At 55.0% G+C, this 22546-nt stretch overlaps 1 protein-coding gene across 14 annotated transcripts; it reads left to right on the top strand.

Annotated features, from left to right (window-relative positions):
• The first annotated feature begins 221 nt into the window (after positions 1–221).
• On the top strand, positions 222–22479 carry ZDHHC1 (zinc finger DHHC-type containing 1). Of its 14 annotated transcripts, XM_077984407.1 has the most exons (15): positions 222–506; positions 705–822; positions 9112–9158; positions 10497–10742; positions 13644–13885; positions 15408–15953; positions 16070–16124; positions 17431–17532; positions 17943–18067; positions 18156–18314; positions 18563–18675; positions 21348–21430; positions 21620–21713; positions 21838–21898; positions 22005–22479. In XM_077984407.1, exons 6-15 carry the CDS (start codon positions 15845–15847, stop codon positions 22286–22288), a joined length of 1185 nt encoding a protein of 394 aa, XP_077840533.1. In that variant the 5' UTR covers positions 222–506; positions 705–822; positions 9112–9158; positions 10497–10742; positions 13644–13885; positions 15408–15844; the 3' UTR covers positions 22289–22479. The 14 variants fall into 14 exon arrangements, with proteins under 14 accessions (XP_077840533.1, XP_077840531.1, XP_077840530.1 ...); XM_077984405.1 differs by lacking the exon at positions 705–822 and having other exon boundaries at positions 13642–13885; XM_077984404.1 differs by lacking the exon at positions 16070–16124 and having other exon boundaries at positions 13642–13885.
• Positions 22480–22546: the final 67 nt, after the last annotated feature.

Genomic DNA, 22546 nt, shown 5'->3' with positions numbered 1-22546 from the left:
GGATTTCAGGAAGACAAGCTGTGACTCTGGAGTAGGGAAAAGTGCATTTTCTAGACGAAAGGTTAGGCAGAATCTGGGAAGGGTCCGACTGGGGCACCAAGGGGGCCCCTGGCAAGCCCCGCCTCGGCCGGAGGACCGGCGCGGAGTGACGCAGCGCGGTTTGGCCGCTGTGGGGCGCCGTAGCCCGCGCCGTTGTCAGGGGAACGGGCCCAGCGCCGGACGAAGCCCATCCAGTCTGGGCCTGGCCTGGCCGCCCCGCAAGCCTGCTGGAACCGGAGCTGGAGCCGGAGCTGGAGCCAGAGCCAGAGCCCGAGGACTCGCCGGCCCAGTCTCCGTCCGGAATGGGGCCCCGCTCCCGGGCGCGTTGCCGCCCAGTCCCGGGGACCGTCCCTACCGCGAGGGTCTGAAGCGCGGCTGCCCCGGGGAGGGTGGAAGGCCAGGCGTGGGGCCCGAACCTCTGGCTGACCTTGGCAGGGCCCATCTGGCACGGCCGTCGCGGCGCGCAGGTGAGGAGTCCCCGCCCGGTTTCTCACCTCGGAGCCTGGCTTGAGCCACGGGGTCGCGGATGCTGCCGCCTGGCCAGCTTTGGGCTCACTTCCGCCTGGAGCTGGTGGCCTGAGTTCCAGGGCCCGGGCAGAGCGCGGGGCTTCCTTTTAGCATGCATCAAGTTCACAGATCTTCCTTGAGCGCTCACTCTTTGCCAGGCTCTGTGCCAGGCGTGGGCACAGAGGACTCCGAACAGACGTGGCCCATCTCCAGAACCCAGAGCATTAAGGAAGGTGGCTGGGAAGCAGGTGTCATATATGACTAAAGTGATTTCAGGTCGGGTTAGGCTCTCTGGTATTGAAATCTAGGGGTTGGTCATGGAGGGTCTGTTTTAAAAGGAAACCATGGGAAGAGTTTTTAATTTTTTTCCTTTTTTTTCTTTGAGACGGAGTTTTGCTCTTGTCGTCCAGGCTGGAGTGCAGTGGCACGATCACGGGTCATTGCAACCTTCGCCTCCCGGGTTCAAACGATTCTCCTGCCTCAGCCTCCCGAGTCTGGTGTTACAGGTGCCTGCCACCACACCCAGCTAATTTTTGTATTTTTGGTAGAAACGGGGTTTCAACATGTTAGCCCTGGTGGGACTAACATGGACTTGAACTGGACTTGAACTCCTGACCTCAGGTGATCCACCCTCCTCAGCCTCCCAAAGAAGAGTTTGGATGAGTTTCACATTTGAAAAGCTCATTTCACTCTGGCTGCTGAACAGCATGGTTGTGACAGGACATACTGGGAAGTCAGCTGAGGGCCATCCTAGTTCTGCCAATCTAGCTGTGCCTCCTAAAATAACTCATTTAGTGCCTCTGAGCCTCAGTGTTCTCATGATGGGGGTGGATGTTCTGCGTGTTTTTTATGAGAAAGTGAGAGGCCAGTCACATCTGAAATCAATGACTACAGGGATCTGCAAGAATGGTTGGAAATGATAGGACCTTCCTTAGAGCTCTGTGAAAATTGAATGAGTGAATTCCACTGAAGCAGTGCCTGGCACAGAATAAGTGCCCTCTAAATGCTGGTGTTGGTTATTATCATGCAAACACTGTAGGAGAGCAATGCTGGTGGTTTGGATTGGGGTAATGGCAGCAGAGATGGTAAAAAAGTGGCTTGACTTCCTTTACTGAAGGAGAGCTGGGTTCAGACCTGGGCTGAGGGGTGGTCTCTGCTTTTGTGGAACTGTTGGTTCACTGTGGGAGATGGGTTTATAAACAGATAATCACCATGAGATGCAGTAAAAGCAACAGTGGTGCTTAATTAGCCAGATTGTTTTGTTTTGTTTTTGTTTTTCTTTCTTTGTTCTGTCACAACTTTGTTCTTAATGACTGTTGCGCTGGGTGTTCCCCAAGGCTGGCTCCTGCAGTCATATGAGTTGATTTCCTGGTTGAAATCAACAACCTTGGCCTCTCTTCATTGGCCTTGTTTCTATTTTGTGTTACTCCCTCCTTCTTGTCCCCTTTCCTTGGCTTCATTTGTATCCCAATTTGCAATGGTTGCTTCAGGAGGAGAATGGCACAGAAAATGTTTGCAAACCATGTCGACTCAGGAATAATTGGGGTTTCAAGCTTTTCTTGCCATGGCATCAGACCTTTTTTTTTTTTGACAGAATCTCGCTCTGTTGCCCAGGCTGGAGTGCAACGGCGTGATCCCGGCTCACTGCAAGCTCGACCTCCTGGGTTCAAGAGATTCTCCTGCCTCAGCCTCCTGAGTAGCTGGGATTACAGGCGCCCACGACCATGCCCAGCTAATTTTTGTATTTTTAGTAGAGACGGGGTTTCACCATGTTGGCCAGGCTGTTCTCGAACTCCTGACCTAAGGTGATCCGCCTGCCTCGGCTTCCCAAAGTGCTGGGATTCCAGGCATGAGCCACTGCGTCCGACCAGCATCAGACTTCCGCCTGTTATGAGAGAGAAAGCGAGGGCCCAGCTACCTCTGAGACCAGTGACTGGAGAGGTCTTTGAGAACAGCTTGAAGTTCCAGTTTAGTTTTCGGTAGTTGTGTGATGTGCATCCGTTAGTTGAACTAGAGCTGCTTCTCAGAATTTTAAGGTCAGAGACTTCTCTGGCACCTGTGGGGAATTTTAATAAACGAAGTACTCGTCCCTAAACAATCTTTTGGCCGGGCGCGGTGGCTCAAGCCTGTAATCCCAGCACTTTGGGAGGCCGAGACGGGTGGATCACGAGGTCAGGAGATCGAGACCATCCTGGCTGACACGGTGAAACCCCGTCTCTACTAAAAAATACAAAAAACTAGCTGGGCGAGGTGGCGGGCACCTGTAGTCCCAGCTATTCCGGAGGCTGAGGCAGGAGAATGGCGTGAACCCGGGAGGCGGAGCTTGCAGTGAGCTGAGATCCGGCCACTGTACTCCAGCCTGGGCGACAGAGCGAGACTCCGTCTCAAAAAAACAAAAAAAAAAAACAAAAAAACCCCACAATCTTTTGTAAATGACTTTTGTGCTGTAAAGCACTGTGTACCGTGAAATGTTTTCTGTCTAGCTTCTCTTTAGGTAGTTCAACTGGGCATCTGTTAAATCTCAGTGAAAATTATTTCAAAAGCAGATCCTGGGGGAAACAAAGTTCATTTAGGAATACTCATAGATAGAAAATCTGCCGACTGGATGGTGGTTTATACTTGTAATCCCAGCCCTTTGGGAGGCCAAGGTGGGAGGCTTGCATAAACCCATGAGTTTGAGGTTACAGTGAACGATGATCATACCACTGCACTCCAGCTTGGGCGACAAAGAAGGATCCTGTCTCTAAAAAAAAAAAAAAGGGGTAGGCTGGGCGCCGTGGCTAAGAGGCCGAGACCAGCCCAGCCAACATGGTAGAATCCCATCTCTACTAAAAAAAAAAAATTAAAAAGTAGCCGGGCGTGGCGGCTGGCGCCTGTAATTCCAGCTACTCGGGAGGCTGAGGCAGGAGAATCACTTGAATCCAGGAGGCGGAGGCTGCAGTGAACCAAGATCGCACCACTGCACTGCAGCCCAGGCAACAAGAGTGAAACTCCGTCTTAAAAAAAAAAGTGAAGAAAAGAGAAGAAAATCTCTCACACTGGCAAGGCGTGGTGGCTCATGGGCTGGGCGCAGTGGCTCACGCCTGTAATCCCAGCACTTTGGGAGGCCGAGGCAGGCAGATCATGAGGTCAGGAGATCGAGACCATCCTGGCGAACACAATGAAACCCCGTCTCTACTAAAAATACAAAAAAATAAGCTGGGCGTGGTGGTGGGCGCCTGTAGTCCCAGCTCCTCAGGAGGCTGAGGCAGGAGAATGGCTTTAACCCGGGAGGTGGAGCTTGCAGTGAACCGAGATCCCGCCACTGCACTCCAGCCTGGGCGACAGAGCCCCAGACTCTGTCTCAAAAAAAAAAAAGAAAAGAAAGAAAAAAGAAAATCTCTCACATGGAAACCACAAATCCTCTAGCAAAAGGACAAGATGCATGGGAACAAAAGTTTTCTGTGGAGTGCACTTTCCCTTTGGGTTCTGGGAGTCTCTGGTAGCTGAGTTGGCTCTGGCCAAGGATGAAGCAGGTCCTGCCTAGCAGCTCCTCTGTTGTGCTGTCTGGTTGTGTGATTCCAGCTTTGACAAGAACCCTAACAGCTCATAGGAAGTTCTATGGCTTTTCCTCATAGCTCTGTAGGTGAGCATCTTAGAATTGCTTTCAAGAGTGAGAAAACATTTCACTAAAACCAAGCACCCTTGTTAGGTAGGAATTCTTTGTCTGGCATGATAACAGGGCTCTAGATCACACGAGTGTGTTTCGTCCACAAGGCAGCTCAATGGGGCCTGGAAGGCAGGAGGTGACATCCCCCAATCGTTTATTATTTGACATACTTTTTGTTTTCAAAAGCAGTACATGCTCATGATAAAATAAATAAACAAATAAATATATATATACATATATATATACACGAAGGAGTACCAGGAAATGCAATTTCTGTCTTACAGCTCTTGGACCACTAGATCTCCTTTCTAGGGGCTGCTCCTGTGTTTGGTTTCTTGCATTTCATTCTGGAGAGAATCTATGCATATAGGAATGTAGATGTTTATGCATCTGTCCCCCTCCCCCACTTTTTTTTTTGAGACAGAGTCTCGCCTGTTGCCCAGGCTGGAGTGCAGTGGCGCGATCTCAGCTCACTGCAACCTCCGCCTCCCAGGTTCCAGCGATTCTCCTGCTTCAGCCTCCTGAGTAGCTGGGACTACAGGCCCGTGCCACCACGCCCAGCTAATTTTTGTACTTTTAGTAGAGATGGGGTTTCACCAGGTTGACCAGGCTGATCACAAACTCCTGACCTCAAGTGATCCACCCTCCTCGACCTCCCAAAGTGTTGAGATTACAGGCATGAGCCACTGCGCCCGGCCCTCTTTGTTTTTATTCACTTGGTAGCTCCATCTACAAGTGTTCTTCGTCTTGCTTTTTCACTTAATTGTGTATCAAAGATTACTTCATCCATTTTTTTTCTTTTTTTATCCGTTATTTTTGATGCTGCCTAGCATTTTATTGTGTGGATGTGCCATAGTTTATTTATATTATCTTTTGTCCTTTATTATTTCAAATAATGCTGCAATAAATCTTTGTGAGTATATGTATAAGATAAATACCTAGGAATGGAATGTCTGGGTCAAAGGGCATCTATGTTCTAAAGTTTCGCCAGACTTGGACATTGCCAAATTGCTTCACTGAACTTTGTTTAAAGATGAGTATAGAAGAGATCCAAAGAAGTGAATCTGTGACATTTGCCTCAATGTTCCTCAGTCTGTGAGTGGCAGCTCGGGAACCAGAAAAGGGCTCTACTCCAGGCTCAGCCCTCTTCCTTTGGTCCCACCTGTGTCTCCCCATTGGTGGTGCAGGGCCCTCCAAGTGTCTGCTTCAACCCTCTCCCTTTCTCCTCTGACCCCATCACCCTGCCCTCCCAGTTCCTTGTCCTTTCCTGGGAAACCCTCTTTAGTAATTGACTTGATTCTGAAGCCCTCAGGTAGCTTGCAACAATCCAGGGATGCCCACAGTCTCTCCAGGGCTGGTACTTTTCACCTTGGTGTGGTTTCTTTGAGAGTGCTAGGCAAGAATTTCAGAACAATATTCCTAAATGTTTTTTTTTTGTTGGTAGCAGAGGTGGGCATGAGGAAAGTGGTCACTCATGTAACTATAATGTAGTTCATAATGAGAACTTAAAATGTTAAGATTTCCTTCCTTTGACTTAAATTAAGTCAAATGAATTGTATAAATTAAGGTACCCAAATGAAGTATAAATTAAGGTACCCAGGCAGGGCATGGTGGCTCACGCCTGTAATCCCAGCTCTTTGGGAGGCCGAGCCAGGTGGGTCATCTGAAGTCAGGAGTTCTTGAGACCAGCCTGGCCAACATGGTGAAACTCTGTCTCTACTAAAAATATAAAAATTAGCTGGATGTGGTGGTGCACGCCTGTAATCCCAGCTACTTAGGAGGCTGAGGCAGGAGAATTGCTTGAACCTGGGAGGTGGAGGTTGCAGTGAGCTGAGATCGAGCCACTGTACTCCAGCCTGAGCGACAGAGCGAGATTCAGTCTTAAAATAATAATAATAATAATAATAATAATAATAATAAATTAAGGTAGCCTAACCTTATACTGAAAACACCATCTAAGGCTTTTTGCAAGTGAATGTTAACGTGAACAGATTACTGTCATCCTGCCAATGGCTTCCATCTTGCGGGGGACAAGGGAGGGGCCTCCACAGCCCCTCCTGCCTGCCTCAGTAGCCAGGTGGGTCCTTGGCTTACCCAGGCCACAGGACCCCCTCCTTCCTGTCTTCCCTTTATCACCACCAGCCTGACTCTCTATGGTTTGTTCTGTGGCAGTAGAAGATACATGAAGAATGTTTTCCCAAGGCCGTGTACCTCTGAACCCTGCAAAGATGCATCTGGGGGTAGCCAGGTGGGCAGCAGGGAGCTTGTGGGCTTCACCACCACCTTCTGACCAGCTTCTCCCAAAGCACAGAGCTGCTGGGCTCCCTGCTGGGCTGCTGTGGTACCGCTTCCCCCGTGCCCTTCTCCCCACTGGCTAGAAAGTTTTCCAAAGCACCCTGAGCTATTGGGTCACTCTCATGCCTTAAGCCTGCTTTGCCTCCCTGTGGCTCTTCCAGCAGTGCCCATGTGTCCTCACGTGGCCTTCTAGGCCCCCTGAGATCTGAGCCCTGCAACTTCTTCGGTCCCATCTCTCACTGGGTCCTGCCCTCCCCTCCCTCCTTCCCCTAACCCCCGCCCCCGCAACCTGTCCACCCTGTGTTCTGTCACATTGGATGGCTGGCCCTTGCATGGGCTGCCAAAATGCCCATTCACCACTGCCCTGGTTTCTGTTTGTGTCTGTCTGGGTCCCAGAAAAGAAGCCCCTGAGGGCATGCACCTGGTTTCATCTGTGTTTACATCCTAAGTACGCAGGCTGGGCCCCGATAAGTGCTGACTGGCCAAGGTCAGAGGGTGCCAGCTGGCCACGTTGTCGGGGAACAGAGCCACATGTCTCTCAATCTGGTCTCCTAGAGAAGTGCTGAGAGGGGAGCAACAGCCAGAGAAGTCCCGGGGTCTGGTGACAGTGTTTGGTCCCATCCATGGCCTGGAAGCCCCATAATTGGATTCTCTCCGACCTCCCAGCCCTTTTAATCAAAATCTTTTGGGCCGAAGGAATTTGTGGCCACTAGCTCTGCAGGAGAAAATGTCAGCGGGCTGGACGCGGTGGCTCACGCCTGTAATCCCAGCACTTTGGGAAGCCGAGGCGGGTGGATCACGAGGTCAGGAGATCGAGACCATCCTGGCTAACACGATGAAACCCCGTCTCTACTAAAAATACAAAAAATTAGCCGGGCATGGTGGCAGACACCTGTAGTCCCAGCTACTCGGGAGGCTGAGGTAGGAGAATGGCGTGAACCCGGGAGGCGGAGCTTGCAGTGAGCCGAGATCGCGCCACTGCACTCCAGCCTTGGCAACAGAGCGAGACTCCGTCTCAAAAAGAAAAAAAAGAAAAAAAGAAAATTTTGTCAGTGAAGAGTGGGCTGGCCTGGGCATGCCTGTGGGCCAGCCTGGGCGTCTATTCCAGAATGCTGCCTCTGCCGAGGGAGGTCTGCCCAGCAGCACCATCCCCATTTCCACAGCCTCAAACAAGTGCTCACTTCCTGGACCAAGGGGGTATCCTGATTTGGAGTCAGAGGCATCCCCAAGGCTGTATATGGCAGGTGCCTGGCTGCAGATGGTGACTCCTCCTGCCTCAGGAGTCCAGGATACAGCAGCGCTGGGGGTACCTATGGCCACTGCCAGGCAGTGGGGCCGGATCAGCCGCATGCCTCTGTTTTGCTCTTTGGAAACTCCTGCAAGGTGTAGGGTTGTTTAGGTTTGGGGATGGCAAAAGGAGAGCCAGACTTTAGGAATTCCAAATTCATGGATTCCTTTCAAAGTAGTTGCGCTGGTGATGGTGTCACTGGAGAGCTGATGTGCAAGCCACAGGGATTGGCCCCAGAGCAGAACCATCTAGCCCAACTGTATTCACAGGGCTTGACCTGATGACCTTTGACATTTCCACAATACAAGGACAAAGATTTGCTATCTTTGGGGGACTTGCAAAAGAAAGTGAGGGCTGGGATACTGGGTCATGCATGTAATCTCAGTGCTTTGGGAGGATAAGGTGGGAAGATCGCTTGAGCCCAGCAGTTGGAGACCAGCCTGGGCAACATAGTGAGACTGTCTCTGCAAAAATAAAAAATAAAGAGCTAGGCATGGCGACATGCCACTGTAGTTCTAGCTACTCAGGAGGCTAGGCAGGAGGATCACTTGAGTCCAGGAAATTGAAGCTTCAGTGAGCTATCATTGTGCCACGACACTCCAGCCTGGGTGACAGCACAAGACCCTGTTTCAAAAACAAAAAACAAAACAAAACAAAACAAAGCAAGGCCAGGCACAGTGGCTCACGCCTATAATCCCAGCACTTTGGGAGGCCAAGGCTGACAGATCTCTTGAGTCCAGAGTCCAAGAGTTGGAGAACACCCTGGGCAACATAGTGGGACCCGGTCTTTACAAATAAAATAAAATAAAATAAAAAAATTAGCCAGGTACATGCCTGTAGTTGCAGCTACTCTGGAGGCTGAGGTGAGAGGATCACTTGAGCCTAGGAGGTCAAGGTTACAGTGAGCTGTGATGGTGCCACTGCACTCCAGCCTGGGCAACAGAGCAAGATCCTATCTCAGAAGAAAAAAAACCCTAAACCCAAAACCAAAAAACCACCAGCTGAATCCCTGGGGAAAAACTTAAGTCCTCCATTTAGTTTTGAGACCTCTGGGGGACTACTCAGAGGTCACTTCAAATAATGCTAGGCTTGGCCTGCAGGAAGCTCTGAGCCTCAGGTTGGCTGAAGGGCAGGGTGGCTAGGAGTGAGTGTCTGGCAGTCAGGGTGGTAGCCAGCCAGCAGCGGGAGATGGGCTGCGGGAGGCATGGGTTCACGAGCCTGCAGAAAGCGGGCAGGGCTGGTTGGATGGAAGGCAGGGGAAAGCGGGCCAGATGGCTTAGGGTGGACCAGGATTCCATACCATTTACTGTGCCCACGTTTCCTTTTATTTCAGATGTTTTCAAGTCAGCAAACATTTACTGAGGATCTACTGTGTACAAGGTACAATTCTGGGTGCCTGGGGGAAGGGACATAGGGGACAGAGATGAATAAACCCCACCCAGCACATTTGCTGCCTTTGGGGAAAGCTGTCCTAATGGGGGCAGACATGGGGATTGCAAAGCATCCCAAATGGCAAAGTAATTTGCCCAACAATGGCTTAGCATAAGGACCCCCTGACTCAGGGAGTCAGGGAAAGCTTCCTGGATGAGGCAATGCTTGCAGTTGGCTCTGAAGATCAAGCCTCATTCTGTGGACTGAGAAGTGAGAAAGGTGATCCAGGCAGATGCACTGAGTGGGGGTCTGCGGCATCCTTTCTGCTTAGGTTCCCTGTCTCATGGGCAGAGGCTCCTGAAAGGAGAGTTTAGCTACCAGGGTTTTAGCCCCAGCTCCTGGCTTTCCCACCACGAGTGCAGAGCTGGCCTGTCTCCCAGGTATGGCGCTGCCTGCCTGGGCTGTTGTCCCATCTTGGGCCCAGATCTTGGGGTTGGGGGTCTTCCTTCTGTAGCCCACCCCTTCCTGCCTGGCCTTCATCTCTGGCCACTGGGCCAGCTGTCTGGCTAGAGGGTGGCAGGTGGAGGGGGTGGTTGATGCCATCTGGTGGTCTGCCTCTGAGTCCAAGAGCATTAGCCCAGCTTTCTGTACAAAACTGTACACCAGGCCCAGATTTACTTAGAGAAACATGGTCATTTCTGCTGCTGAAGGGAACTAAAGAGGAATCCTTCCCTCCCTCTCGTGAGCTGGCCCCTCCCCAGCCAAGAACCCTCAGGCAGCATGGGGCAGAGCTTCAGGCTCCCCCAGTCCTAAAGGGATTTTGTGTCCACTGTGGGGCAGAGGGCAGATCCTCCTTCTGGGCGCCCCATTCCCCGTTTCCCTGAGCAAAGGATAGCGGGGGTGTCTGACACTTGGATTTGGACCTCAGGAAAGAGGTGACTAATCCTAACAGAATCAGCATGTGTTCTCATCACTCTGGCCCCGGCCTGATATTGTTACCAGATGAGAACATGTCTTATTGGGTTTAACTGCGATGGCTGTGGAGACAGCACTTTGAGTAACAGGCAGCAGCACTGTGTCCTGAATAAACCCTGGGTCCTCTTACTTTGTCCTGGCCAGGCTGGGGCCAGGGTTTGCTTTGGGCTTTGAGACAGCAGCCCACTCCCAGCCTTTCCCCACTGCCCGTCTCTATCGTGCTAGGATGCCAGTATCCCCGGCAGAGTAGCTGGGAGATGGTTTTATGTCGCAGCCTACTCCCCCTTGCTGAAACCTGGCTGCAGACACCGGCCCTGGGCTCCAGCCCGGCCTCTTGGGCTAATGCTCTCTCTACTGTTTCTCCCTCTGGAGATGAACATCTGCAACAAGCCCTCCAACAAGACTGCCCCTGAGAAGAGTGTGTGGACAGCGCCGCCGGCACAGCCCAGCGGACCCTCCCCCGAGCTGCAGGGCCAGCGATCCCGCCGGAATGGGTGGAGCTGGCCCCCTCACCCGCTCCAGATTGTGGCCTGGCTGCTGTACCTCTTCTTTGCTGTGATCGGCTTTGGGGTCCTTGTTCCCCTCCTGCCTCACCACTGGGTGCCTTCTGGCTACGCTGTATCCTTGGGAAAGCATGGGGCTGGTGTGTGGAAGTGGGGAGGCAAAGGATGGCCGGCACAGCGGAGGCCCAAAGCCAGGTTCAGAGCCTCGGGGAGCACAGTCAGGGGAGCAGAGCAGGGTGGGCCCAGTCCTGGGGACCTGCTGCTTCCCATCCTGGCCTCCAGCCTCCACCTGACCTCTCCCCCTGATAGGGTGAGTGGGCATGCCTAAAATACCTAGGAGCATGTCAAGCCCTGCAAGGATGTGAATCCTGTCCGCGGAGGCACCACAGGAGCAGTTGTAGAAGGAGGAGCCTCAAACCATCCTGACACTGTGTTCAAAGCTGAACAAAGGACGAAGTAGGGAGTAATTAGTCCATTTATCAAAGAATTTTTCACTTTTCAAAGAGTCACCATAGAATTCTTTTACATGGTAAGTGTCCTGGTGCCTTTAAAATATGGTTTTATTTATGGACAGACTGTGCCCAGGACTGTTTATGGGCACATTGATTCTGTAAATCAGACCCTTTTAGAGTGAGGTTGAATGTGACAAGAGACGGGATGGAGATACCCCGGAGGCTCCTGGGAATAGTGACAAACCCAGACTTGCCTGAGCCCAGTGGTGTGATTGCCCCGTCCCTGGCCACAGCCCCCAGGAGCAGAGGATGTGGCTGCAAAGCCAGGGGGTTGCAGTGAAGCAGGCGTCTCTGTGCTCCTTTCCGGAGAGTTCCTATCTGAGTGTCCTTCACGAAGATGACTCCTGTGGGGAAGGTGAGGGCGGCCTAAGGGTGGTTGGCAGGGATAAGCCTGAAAGCCTGGGACATCGAGCCTGTGGTGAGCTCTGTCCCTGCTCAGCACCTTCAGAGCTGCACAGGACCGAGCAACTCCTGCCAGCTCTGTGGGTCTCAGCCTCATCCTCTGTCTGATGGGAAGGCTCCTACCAGGAGCACTTTAAGATATATGTGAGCACTAGAATTCATTAAGCCACAAACGTGAACGTGCTCTTTTGGGAAACCACAAAGCCCTGGGCTGGCGAGTGACAGGGTAGGTGTGTGGAGGGGGACCCTAGAGGAGGTTGTCTTCCTTAGACACAGCAGTGCCATCTGGGGGCTTCTTGTTCACTAGAGCCCAGGGGCTGGTCATCAGTTCTGTGAATGGAAAACTGGACTTTCCCTGAGGTGACCAACAGGCCTTAGTGCTGTTAAGTCATGGGACATGGGAATGCATCATGGGACATTCCTCCTGTGATCTGGAATGGACACGCCCCTCACTAGGGATCACCTGAGTTTCTGCCATCAGGATACCTGGGAAACCAGATTAACCAGATAAACAACCCCATGGCTTGGACAAGTAGAAGCAAAGCAAATCATGATAAACAGAAGGCAGTAGCATTTATTAAACCCTTACATGTGCCAGGCCCTGCGTCAGCCACTTTACATGAATGATCTCATTTGATCCTCATAGTCATCCTGTAAGGAGGTATTCTCCCCATTTCCTAATGAAGAAGCTGGGCACAGAGGTTCCATGACTTCCTAAGATCACATAGCAGGCACCCAGTGAGGCCAGATGGGCTGCTCAGGAAGCCTGACTGTCATGAGAGGGACGGTTTGAGGACTCTGTCTCTACATTCAGGGTTTGTCTGCTCTGGGCAATGCGGAAGCTCACAGAGCCACCTGGTTTGCGCCTGACCAGCCTGTACGCTCTCCTTCCTTCCATCAGAGCCTTCTCCTTTCTGCAGGCTCTCTCAGGTCCCCTGAGGAGTGAGGTAGGATCATAGTGGGTACCAGGTACCCACCTTGGGCCTGGAACTGGCCTGGGCCTTAGGGATGCAAGCTGAGCCCTAGGGTGCTGGGCCCCTGGCTGAAGGGAAGGCTGGTGCACTGGAGATGGTGATCACGCCACATGGTGAGTTCAGCAGATTGTGAGGGCAGGTGGAGGCCACCCACACCAGCATCACCGTGTGTCCACAGGCACACTCGAGGCCTGTCGCTCCCCTCCTTTCCCACCCCAGCTCTCCCCACATGCTCTTGGCTCTCCCCCTTCCTACCTCACTTAAATCCAGTCAGTCATCCAGCCCTGTTGATTTTGCCTCCTAAATAGACATTGAATTGGTTCCCGGTTTCTGCCACTGCCAGCTGCCTCTCTTCCCTGGATGACCGCTGAGTTTCTAAACGGGTCCCCCACACACGCTCTCACCTCGGCCAACCCATCTGCATTCCTGCCCTTTCCAAAAACCAAATCTGATAATGTTGCGCCCCAGCTCCAGGCTTTCTAATGGTTTCTTCCTGCCGTAAGCAGTGAGGCCCAAGGCCCGGTGTGATGGTTCACACCTGTAATCCCAGCATGTTGGGAGGCGGAGGCGGATGGATCACCTGAGGTCAGGAGTTCCAGACCAGCCTGGCCAACATGCGAAACTCTGTCTCTACTAAAAATACAAAAATTAGCCAGGCGTGGTGGCACACGCCTGTAATCCCAGCTACTTGAGAGGCTGAGGCTGGAGAATCACTTGAACCCGGAGGGCGAAGGCTGCAGTGAGCCGAGATAGTGCCATTGCACTCCAGCCTGGGCAACAGAGAGAGACCCTGTCTCAAAAAAAATAAAGAAATGAGGCTCAACATGGCATCAAGGCTCTGCATTCTGGACTCTGCCTCTCTCCCCCATTTCCTCTGATGTGATTTTCCCTGTCCTCTTCTGTTTCCACGGCACTGGTCTCTGCCTGGAATCCCCTTGCCTCTCTCCCTGCTCCCAACACCCAGCTAAATTAGAGGTCGAGAACTAGAAGCCCATGGGTGAGTCCAGCCTGCAGATTTGTTTTTTTGAATTGAAGGATAGTTAACAAAGAAAATGCACAGATCTTAATGTTCCTTCTATAGGCATGTTTTTAAAATTATTTATTTCCTTAACATTTAAACATTGAGAGATCTCATAAAAATCCAGACTTCTGGTTCCTTTTGAGAAGCCAGAAATTGGCCACACAGACCCTCATTCTTGCATTCGTGCAAGACAGCCGTGAGCTGGAGGCACACTTCAGCCAAACTGCTGGTTGGCACTCCACATGTTCCCCACAGCCACAGTCCCTAGCCAGGCCCCCTTTCCTCTTTACCTGCCAGGTCCCTGGAATCCATTCTTCTCTAAGTCTCAGCTGAGACAATACTTCCTCAGGTAAGCCTTCTGGACCCCTTCAGACTAGATGAGGTCACTTGGTTACAAACTGGCATATCCATGAACTTTCTTCATTGTAATTAACCCATTATTTGATTGATAGCCATGTTTTTGGGTGGGAGTGGTGGCCTGTACTCCCTGCACTTTGGGAAGCCAAGGCGGGCAGATCACCTGAGGTCAGGAGTTCGAGACCAGCCTTGGCCAACATGGTGAAACCTTGACTCTACTAAAAATACAAAAATTAGCCAGGCGTGGTGGCAAGTGTCTGTAATCCCAGCTACTCAGGAGGCTGAGGCAGGAGAATCACTTGAACCTGGGAGACAGAGGTTGCAGTGAGCCAAGATCACGCCATTGCACTTCAGCCTGGGCAACAGAGCAAGATTCCGTAAAAAAAAAAATCCATGTTTTCCACCAGACTGCAGTCTCTTCAGTGCTGGGGACTCTTGCCCCTGCCATATCCCTCAGTGCCTATCACAACAAAAGACCTCAGTAGACAGCTGAATGAATGACTCCAGGAGTGAGGCAGGAGAAGAGTTGGGGCAGGCAGGGAGTAAATGTTTGCCCTCATTCAGTGTCTGAAGAGTGGATGGCATGGTGAGCACAGTAGCTGGTGATAGCAGAGAGGTTTGGGAGGAGCCAGAGGAAAGGGACCTTGGCACCGAGCAGAGGAGTGAATTTCAGCCAGAGAGCTCTTGAGACCCACTATAGGAGTGCAAGCAAGCAGAGAGGGCTTTGGGTCTGAGCTTTTAAAAACTTTCTCTGCGACCGTGTGAAGCATAGACTCAAGGGAACTCAGGAGGGGAGAGTTGGGAAGCTATAGAGTGGCACAGGCAAGAGATGAAGACTTGGCCATAGGGATAGAAGGGGCAGTGATGGCCACGGGATTGTCTCTCTCAGCTGTGCTGTGGCACACTAGGGCGGAGCCTGGTTTATGCGGATATTTAGAGAAATTTGGCTGCTGGGAGGAGAAGGAAGGGAGGAAAAGAGATTGGACAGCTGATGAATGAAGGATGGCAGATGGATGATGGGTAGAGCATGAATGATGGAGGGATGATATCTGCCTGGCTAGCAAGAGGATGAGTGCAATTTTGGGCTGAAGCAGGTGGGATCAAGGGAGGGAGAGTGGATGGCTGCCTGGGTGGAATCTATGGGTGAATTTTTACACATCAGACTTTGTAGCAAATTGTCAGCAAACTTGTCTCCTGCATTTGGCCCAGTCATTGAGCAGATAGGTCCTGGAAGAGCTGTGTTTCAGCTTCAGAGACTAGCCATGCTGCCCCTGGCCAGGCCCTGAACATAGCAGGCCATCCCAGACACTCAGCCCAGGACTCCAAGTGCCTAGATTCTTGGTAGGGGAGGTAGCAAGTGTCCGAGCCCCTGTCTGCAAGGGGTTCTCCATCTGGCCCAGCTACTGAAAAGGGGGATGGCTGCATCCCTCTTGGAAGTGACTTCCTATGAAAGCAAGATAAGCAAACTTTAAACTTCAGGTTCTTGGGCCTTAGGTGGGGTTGATCTCTTTCAGTCTCACATCATCATTTGGAATCTGAAACCAGAAACCGGCCTGAGGTCACACCAGCTAGGGCCTGCACCAGGCCTGGAGCAGTGAGGCCAGGACTCTGCGATTGGGCACCAGGACTCTGCGACAGCAGGCACTGCTGGCTGGCTGTGGACTCCTTTCCTAGATGGCCCCTCCCCCTTTCCATTTGGGGCACAGGGGTCACCTGGAGAGGTCTGATGAGGAGGCTCTGAGGGACTGGAGGTAGGAGGTGGCACAGGCAGAGAATCTGCACAAAGCAGGCTGGCATGGCAGTGGGGAGTTCTCTGGCTGCAAGGAGTGGGGTAGGACTCCCAGCTGGCAGAGTGCGGAGTGAGTCTTTAACCTGCTGGGCCAGTGCATGGGCGCCATCTTTGCCGGCCACCTTGTGGTGCACCTGACCGCCGTCTCCATCGATCCAGCAGATGCCAACGTACGAGACAAGAGCTATGCGGGGCCCCTGCCCATCTTCAACCGAAGCCAGCACGCACATGTCATTGAAGACCTGCACTGCAACTTGTGCGACGTGGATGTGTGAGTGTGTGTGGGTGCGTGTGGCTGCCGAGTGTGCTATGGGGTGCACGGTGGAGAGGGGGTGCCGGGGCTTCACAGCCATCCCTGATGCCTCAGAACCCTCATGTTTTATGCAGTCAAGAACCTTGATGGCGTGACAGAGAATTGGGTTCCTGAGAAGGTGAAGAGAAGGTGATTGGAAACAGAAGATGAGGAGTAGTATTCCAGCAGTTAAAGGAGGAAACATTTGGCCCTGCCCAAACATTTCTAATGAGCAGCTCTGCCAGTGATAGCCCCACATCTCTTGCCAGTATTCCCATTTAGGGGTGGGCAGGGGCGTTGATGCCTGAGACTGTGTGCTGAGCTCTTCCTGCAGCCACCCTGCCTGGTTTTCTCACTTCATGGAGGAGGAAGAGCCCAGCACTTACAAAGGCTGATAGGCCAGACATAGCCACTGATAGCGGAGCCAGATTTACACCTGGGCGGCCAGGCCCCCAAGCAGATACTGGTGCCCTGGCCTACCCAGGAGGAGTCTGAGGCCCGGGGGGGGGCAGGTGGCTTGCTAAGGTCCCTCTGCTAACATGGAGGAGTCAGTACGTGCTGCACCCCTACCCCCTTGGCTGGTCCCAGCTGCCTCTCTAGGGGCCCCTCTCCACCCTTCTGGAGCCCCACAGTCTCCAGGTCTCTGGTGGGGGATCAGGGATGGGGACATGGCCCAAGGCCAGCCCCCGCAGGAAGCCTGTTGAAGGGGTCTGTCTGCAGACTGAGCAAGCCCCTAGCCTTTAGGCGCCAAGGACTTCCTGCCATTCACTGGGCACCCGCCAGCACACTTTCCAAGCGATTGCTCCAGAAGCTGCTGCCCATTGCAGGGCTCTGCCCTGTTCTGGTGGAGGGGTTGTGCCTTTGGGCCTGCCCTGTGCCTCCCTGGGCTGGGAGACTACCCTGAGCCCCTGTGGTGAGCATGCTCATGCGGATGGCGGCCTGCACTTCTTTTGCCTCTTTTCTCTTAGTCCACACAGACTGAAGTTTCTGGAAAAATGCCAGTACCATTCCCATAGAATGGCAAGGAAACAGGGACCCACTGCCGGAGGTGTCCGGAAGGGCAGTGCAGGCCCTGGGCCCCACACCTTGCTGTCTGCAGCTCCCTGGGCCCACACCTGCATCTTCTGCCTTCTCTCAGGGTTCTTTGCCTGGAAAGGACGCCCATTTTCCGTTTCATGGCGCATCAGCTAGGCGCACAGTCCCGGAGCAGGAGGGGTGCACCTCCTTACCCCTCCTGCGGCTCCTGGGGTCCCCCAGCTCTTGGGAGCGCTGCCTCCTCCAGGGACCCCACCCCGCAGCGCCTGCAGAGGGCGCGCGCGCTCCCCGTCGCCTCGCTCGGGGCTGTCTCAGGCCTGGCGCTTCGTCCTTCCACGGACCCCACTCAACCGCCCCGACCGGCCGGGCCGCAAAGCGGGGAATAAGCCGGCCGACCGCGCTGTGCCCCCTCTCCCTGCAGGAGCGCTCGCTCCAAGCACTGCAGCGCCTGCAACAAGTGCGTGTGCGGTTTCGACCATCACTGCAAGTGGCTCAACAACTGTGTGGGCGAGCGGAACTACCGGTGAGGAAAGCCTGGCCGCACGGGGGCCTGGGGATGCACTGTCTGAGGGTGGGAGCCACAGACCTTGCAGCCCGCATGGCAGGCTGGCAGGGATGGGGATACTTAGAGGACCTGTGCCCATTTTATGCGGGGGTGCTGCCCAGAGAGAGATGCTCCTGGGTGCCGGCTGAGATGGCCAAGTGTGGGCCTGGAATCTTCCACCGAGCTGGCCCAGAGAAAGGTGGGCTGCCTGATGGGGTGGCCACCCGTCTTCAGTTTTGCTGTATGCCTTTGACTTCTGGGGAGTTGGGGCTGTGGGGTCACCCTCAGCCCTCTGAGCCCGTAGCAATGACCCTACAGCCCCAACTCCTATGAGCCCTCCGAGGCGCTGGAGCTCCCGGGAGCTGACAGCTACCCATGGCTGGGCCCAGGCTCTTTCTACATAGTGTTGCATCCGCTTTACTGGGTGTCCTGCTCCTGGTGCTGGTGGCCACATATGTCTTTGTGGAGTTCTTTGTCAACCCCATGCGGCTGCGCACCAACCGACACTTTGAAGGTCAGTTTAGGCTCCGGGCCTATTCTCACCCCCAACCCTGGTCACCTGTCACGTCCCCGGCTGAGCACACGCTGTCTGTGCCTTGCAGTCCTGAAGAATCACACGGATGTGTGGTTCGTGTTCCTGCCCGCTGCCCCCGTGGAGACCCAGGCCCCTGCCATCCTGGCCCTGGCTGCCCTGCTCATCCTTCTGGGCCTGCTGTCCACAGCCCTCTTGGGGCACCTGCTCTGCTTCCACATTTATCTCAGTAAGTGCCTCCCGCACCTGCCTTCCAGAGCGCAGGGGTCCTCAGATTGCAGGAAGGTGCCCAGTTGGACAGTGGAGCCTGAAACCATGCCCCTGCCCAGTATGGGCTCGCTATGGTGGCCAGGTCTCACCCGATGGCTTCGTGTATTTGGGGACACTGGTTTCAGCCTGGGGCTGGTTGTCCTCCCTCCTGTTCTGAGCTCCAGGGTCCCCTTTCCACCACACTGAGCCCTCTCTTCCCCTCACCAGTGTGGCACAAGCTCACCACCTATGAGTACATCGTGCAGCACCGCCCACCACAGGAGGCCAAGGGGGTTCACAGGGAGCTCGAGTCATGTCCTCCCAAGATGCGGCCCATTCAGGTATAGAGGATGAGGGGTGGGAGGGGGCCTGGGTGTGGGGGGTGTTGGGCTGTGCACCAAGCAGCCAGTGAGGAGACAGGGCAAGGGAAGCAAGCCTGGAACAGCTGCTGGGGGTGGGGGTGCTGGGGGCGGGGGTGCTGGGGGCAGCAGGGACCAGGCTTGTGTTGAGCCTGTGCCTGCTCACCCAAGCGTGGGCACAGCCAGAGGGAGCCCTGTGTTTCCCGGACCCCACGTACATGCCTGCCCAGGCGCCAAGCATGCGCGGACGGCATGGGATGTGGGAGCCTGGAAGTAAGCAGGTTGGGGCTGCAGCAGGAGAGAGAGAGGGATGGACCAGCGACGGGGTCAGTGATGGGTGGCCAGGATGGAGCCATCATTTCTCCCCATCCATGACCTTGAGCATTTATGCCCATTACCCTAATTTATGCTTAGAACAGCCTCTGTTGTACATGTGCATACTGAGGCCTAGAAGGTTAACCACAAGCTGGGTCTGGGAAGAGTTAAGGTCTCCATGCTCTGGCCAGCCTGGCCAGGCCAGTGGCTGACCAGCCTATCCCCATTCCCACGCCCCCTGGCTTCCTGAGGTCAGCAGCTGGGGTGGGAGTGATCCAGTCCTCAGAGGAGCCCCTAGGGACTAGAAAGGCGGGGCCCAGGCAGGCTTTGCTGGGGGAAGGCTGAGCCCTGGATCCCGAGGCCTCATGGCAACTGGACACAAACAGAGGCTGGTGGGTGGGCTGGGGAGGGCCTAGGACCCCGCCTCTCCTGTTCTTGTCGCCAGGGCTGGACACTGCTTGTGGGCCAGGCTGCCAGGACTGGGCAGGCCTGGGCCTGGGGCATGCTGGCTGTGGGTGGCGACTCCGCTGTTACACCACCGTATACCTGCCCCGGTGCTGGGCTCTGATGGTGGCAGCTGTGCTGGGGAGAGGGTACTGTCTCCAGCCCCACATCAAGAGGAGACGGAGGCCCAGATAATCAGGCAGGAGACTTTCTCAAGCCTCACAAGTAGCACCCACTGAGTCAGGGCAGGCTCTTTGGCCTTGCCCTGCCAAGGCTTTGGGGCCAAATGTAGCCATAGCAAAGACATTTAATTTCTGTTCTGTCCATCTGCAGTGACTCGAGGGAGGCAAACCCGGGGGACAGGAGTGATGTTCTTGTCCCTTTTTACAAAGCAGAGAGCTGAGGCTGAGGGCCCAGTACCATTCAGGAATGTACAGGGTTTTGAAAGTCTCTGAGGAAGGATCCTCTGGACAGCCATGGCGAGAGAGGACAGGGCTCTGAGTGGGGACTCACTAGGGACGCTTCCAGACTTCCGGAGCTGGCTAGGGCCTGGCGCCTGTCCCATCCTGGCCCCTCAGCTTCTGAGACCTCCTCTACTGCTGCCCCCTCGTCTGCTCCCCCATCTGGAGCCCAGGGCCCCCCAGTGGGCTTTGCCCCTCTGCTGGCCCTAGAGGGTCACTGAGTCCACACTGGGGCAGAGAAGAGGTGTGGGGGAGAGTGATCTTGAGGTCCCCAGTCCCTGTGACTGGCCTCTAACCCCTGACCCCTGTGCCCCTCAGCCTAGGCTGGCGCTCCCACACCCCTCTCCAGAGCAGCAGCCAGGGCAGAGGTTGGGCGGGGCTGCTGGCTGGGCTCCTCCCCCAGATCTGTCAGGGCCCTGCAGGCAGCCACCCACCCCCACCCCAGCAGGAATGCAGGAGGGGCCCCTCTCTGGAGCCGTTGCCCCCAAACATAGGCTTGTTTTAGAGACGGCCTTGCTGTTACAGTGTCCTCTCTGCATTAGTCAGGACGCCTCCGTCTCCATGGAAACGGCTGCTGAACCCTGCGACAGCTGTCTGGGTGCTCCCGGCAAACCTTCCCCCCTCCGACCCCGCCCTGGACCAGCCCCCATCCCGCACCACGCCCTTTCTGGGCCTGCTTTCCCCCGGCTTTTGTTTCCTCACCTGGCGTCCTCCCCGGCAAAGCTGGGGGGAGTCCTGCGGGCGGGGGTGCAGGACTAGGCCACTCCTGCAACCCCTTGCCCTCAAGGCCCCTTTGCTTTCAGGGGTCGTGTCTGCACCCTCAGGGTTGCTGTGAAGATCAGGGCTTGCCTGTAAGCCTGGTGCTCAATGGGGCTGCGGCTCTGTTTATTCCACCACCTACTACCTTCCCTTTCGGCGTAGTGGCAGGGAGACCACCGCACATGCATTTACGCAGCCCCTTCTCGGCAGCCGGGATCGTGGCTGGTCCTTTGTGAGGGCGAGGGGTGTGCCCAGGACTCAGCTCTGCAGGAGCTGGTGGATGCACACTTAGGCCTGTTTCTCAGCCAGGGGAAAATAATTGGTTCAGAGGCTGGAGCCCTGGGGACGCCAGGAGCAGGTGCGGGCCTCTCTGAGCTTCCCACCACTCCCTGGCTGAGCCTCTCTAGGCCTATAGATCCATGGGGGCTGGGAGCCTTCCAGCAGGAGGCAGAGGCTGAATAAATGAGGTAAGGACCTGGGGATGAGGCAAGGGCCAGAAATAGGTGTTTTAAGCCTTACCCTACAGACGGGTTTTCCCAGCATGGCTAGGAGCCTGGCATGAGGCCTGAAATGACCCACAGAGGCCAGTGAGGGCAGGACTGCATGAGATCAGGGCTCAGGAGGCTCGGGAGCCACACCTGGCCTCCCAGCGTCCTTGACTCCCACCTTCCCCAGGAGATGGAGTTCTACATGCGGACCTTCAGCCATGTGCGCCCAGAGCCCCCTGGCCAGGCCAGGCCAGCAGCAGTGAATGCCAAGTGAGTGCAACCTGGGCATCTCCAGTTAGCATGGCAGGGCCATCGAGGCAGGAGAAGGCGGTAGGCTAAGGTTGGGGCATGGGTCTGGCCCTTCTCTGAGCTAACAGTGAGGGAAGCTTCTCTCAGCACCTCCAGTTGGGAGGGATTTGGGGAACAGAGCCCAGGCTTACCCTCCTGCTTCCCCCTCAGTCCCTCCCAGTTTCTTGCCACCAGTGGCCAAGCGGAACCTCCACCACCCTCTTCCCCAGACACTGTTGCCCTGCCTCCCCGGATCCGACCCCAGGTAGGAGGGATTGTGCTGGGCCTCCGGTCCAGGTGGAGTGGGATAAAAATAAGCCTCTACCCTGGCGCTCACCTCTGCTTCTTTTGGCGATGTGGGGCCCTCAGTCTCCCCCGTGTCTCTGCAGAAAAAGAGGAAGAGGCGCGTGTATAAAGTGCGGACGTCTGAGACCTCGGATCGGGCGTCGGGTGAGCCTCTCCCTGTCCGGGTCCTGCTCTGGGAACTCGAGGGAGGGGAAGGCAGAGTCACAAGTGAGCCGCAGCCACTGGGCTCATGTTCCCTTACCCTGCGCAGGGCCCAGGGCCCCCGGCCGCCGCTCCAGCTCGTCGACGGATTCCGCGGACGCCAGCCCTGTGCACGCTGCTGGCCCTGCTGGCGCCTACCACTCGGCGTCAGCAGAGTCCGTGGACGAGATACCAGTGGCGCAGACGCGCCTGGGCAGCGCCGCTCTGGCTGCCCCACGGGGCCAGGGCCGAGAGCCCACGCTGGCGCTGCAGGCGCGTGCCCCCGCCGTTTTCGTGAGTCCGAGTAGCGGCGAGCCCGGGGCGCCGGGCGGCCCGGAGACTGGTCTGGCTTAGCTGGGCCGGGAGACCGGAGGGCCGAGTTGGAGCGGCCGGCCCGACTCTCTATGCAACACCCCATCCTTGCCGCACCGAGTGCACTTTAGAGGCCTCTACGGCCGGCGGGATCGGCCTCCCTCCCCCACGACTCAGCAATACCCGCCCCACCGGCTGTGATGCTCCAATAAACTTTTTTATGCTTTTGCGGACGTCGTGCTTACTTTCTTAATGACAGGGGCCACGGACCATCCAGAAGCCCGACCCTGGCCAGTCGAC

Source organism: Macaca mulatta, chromosome 20 (genome assembly GCF_049350105.2).
Source record: "Macaca mulatta isolate MMU2019108-1 chromosome 20, T2T-MMU8v2.0, whole genome shotgun sequence".
Lineage (NCBI taxonomy): Eukaryota > Metazoa > Chordata > Mammalia > Primates > Cercopithecidae > Macaca > Macaca mulatta.
Note: the sequence above shows the minus strand (reverse complement) of the source record. Positions and strands in the feature narration are given on the sequence as shown.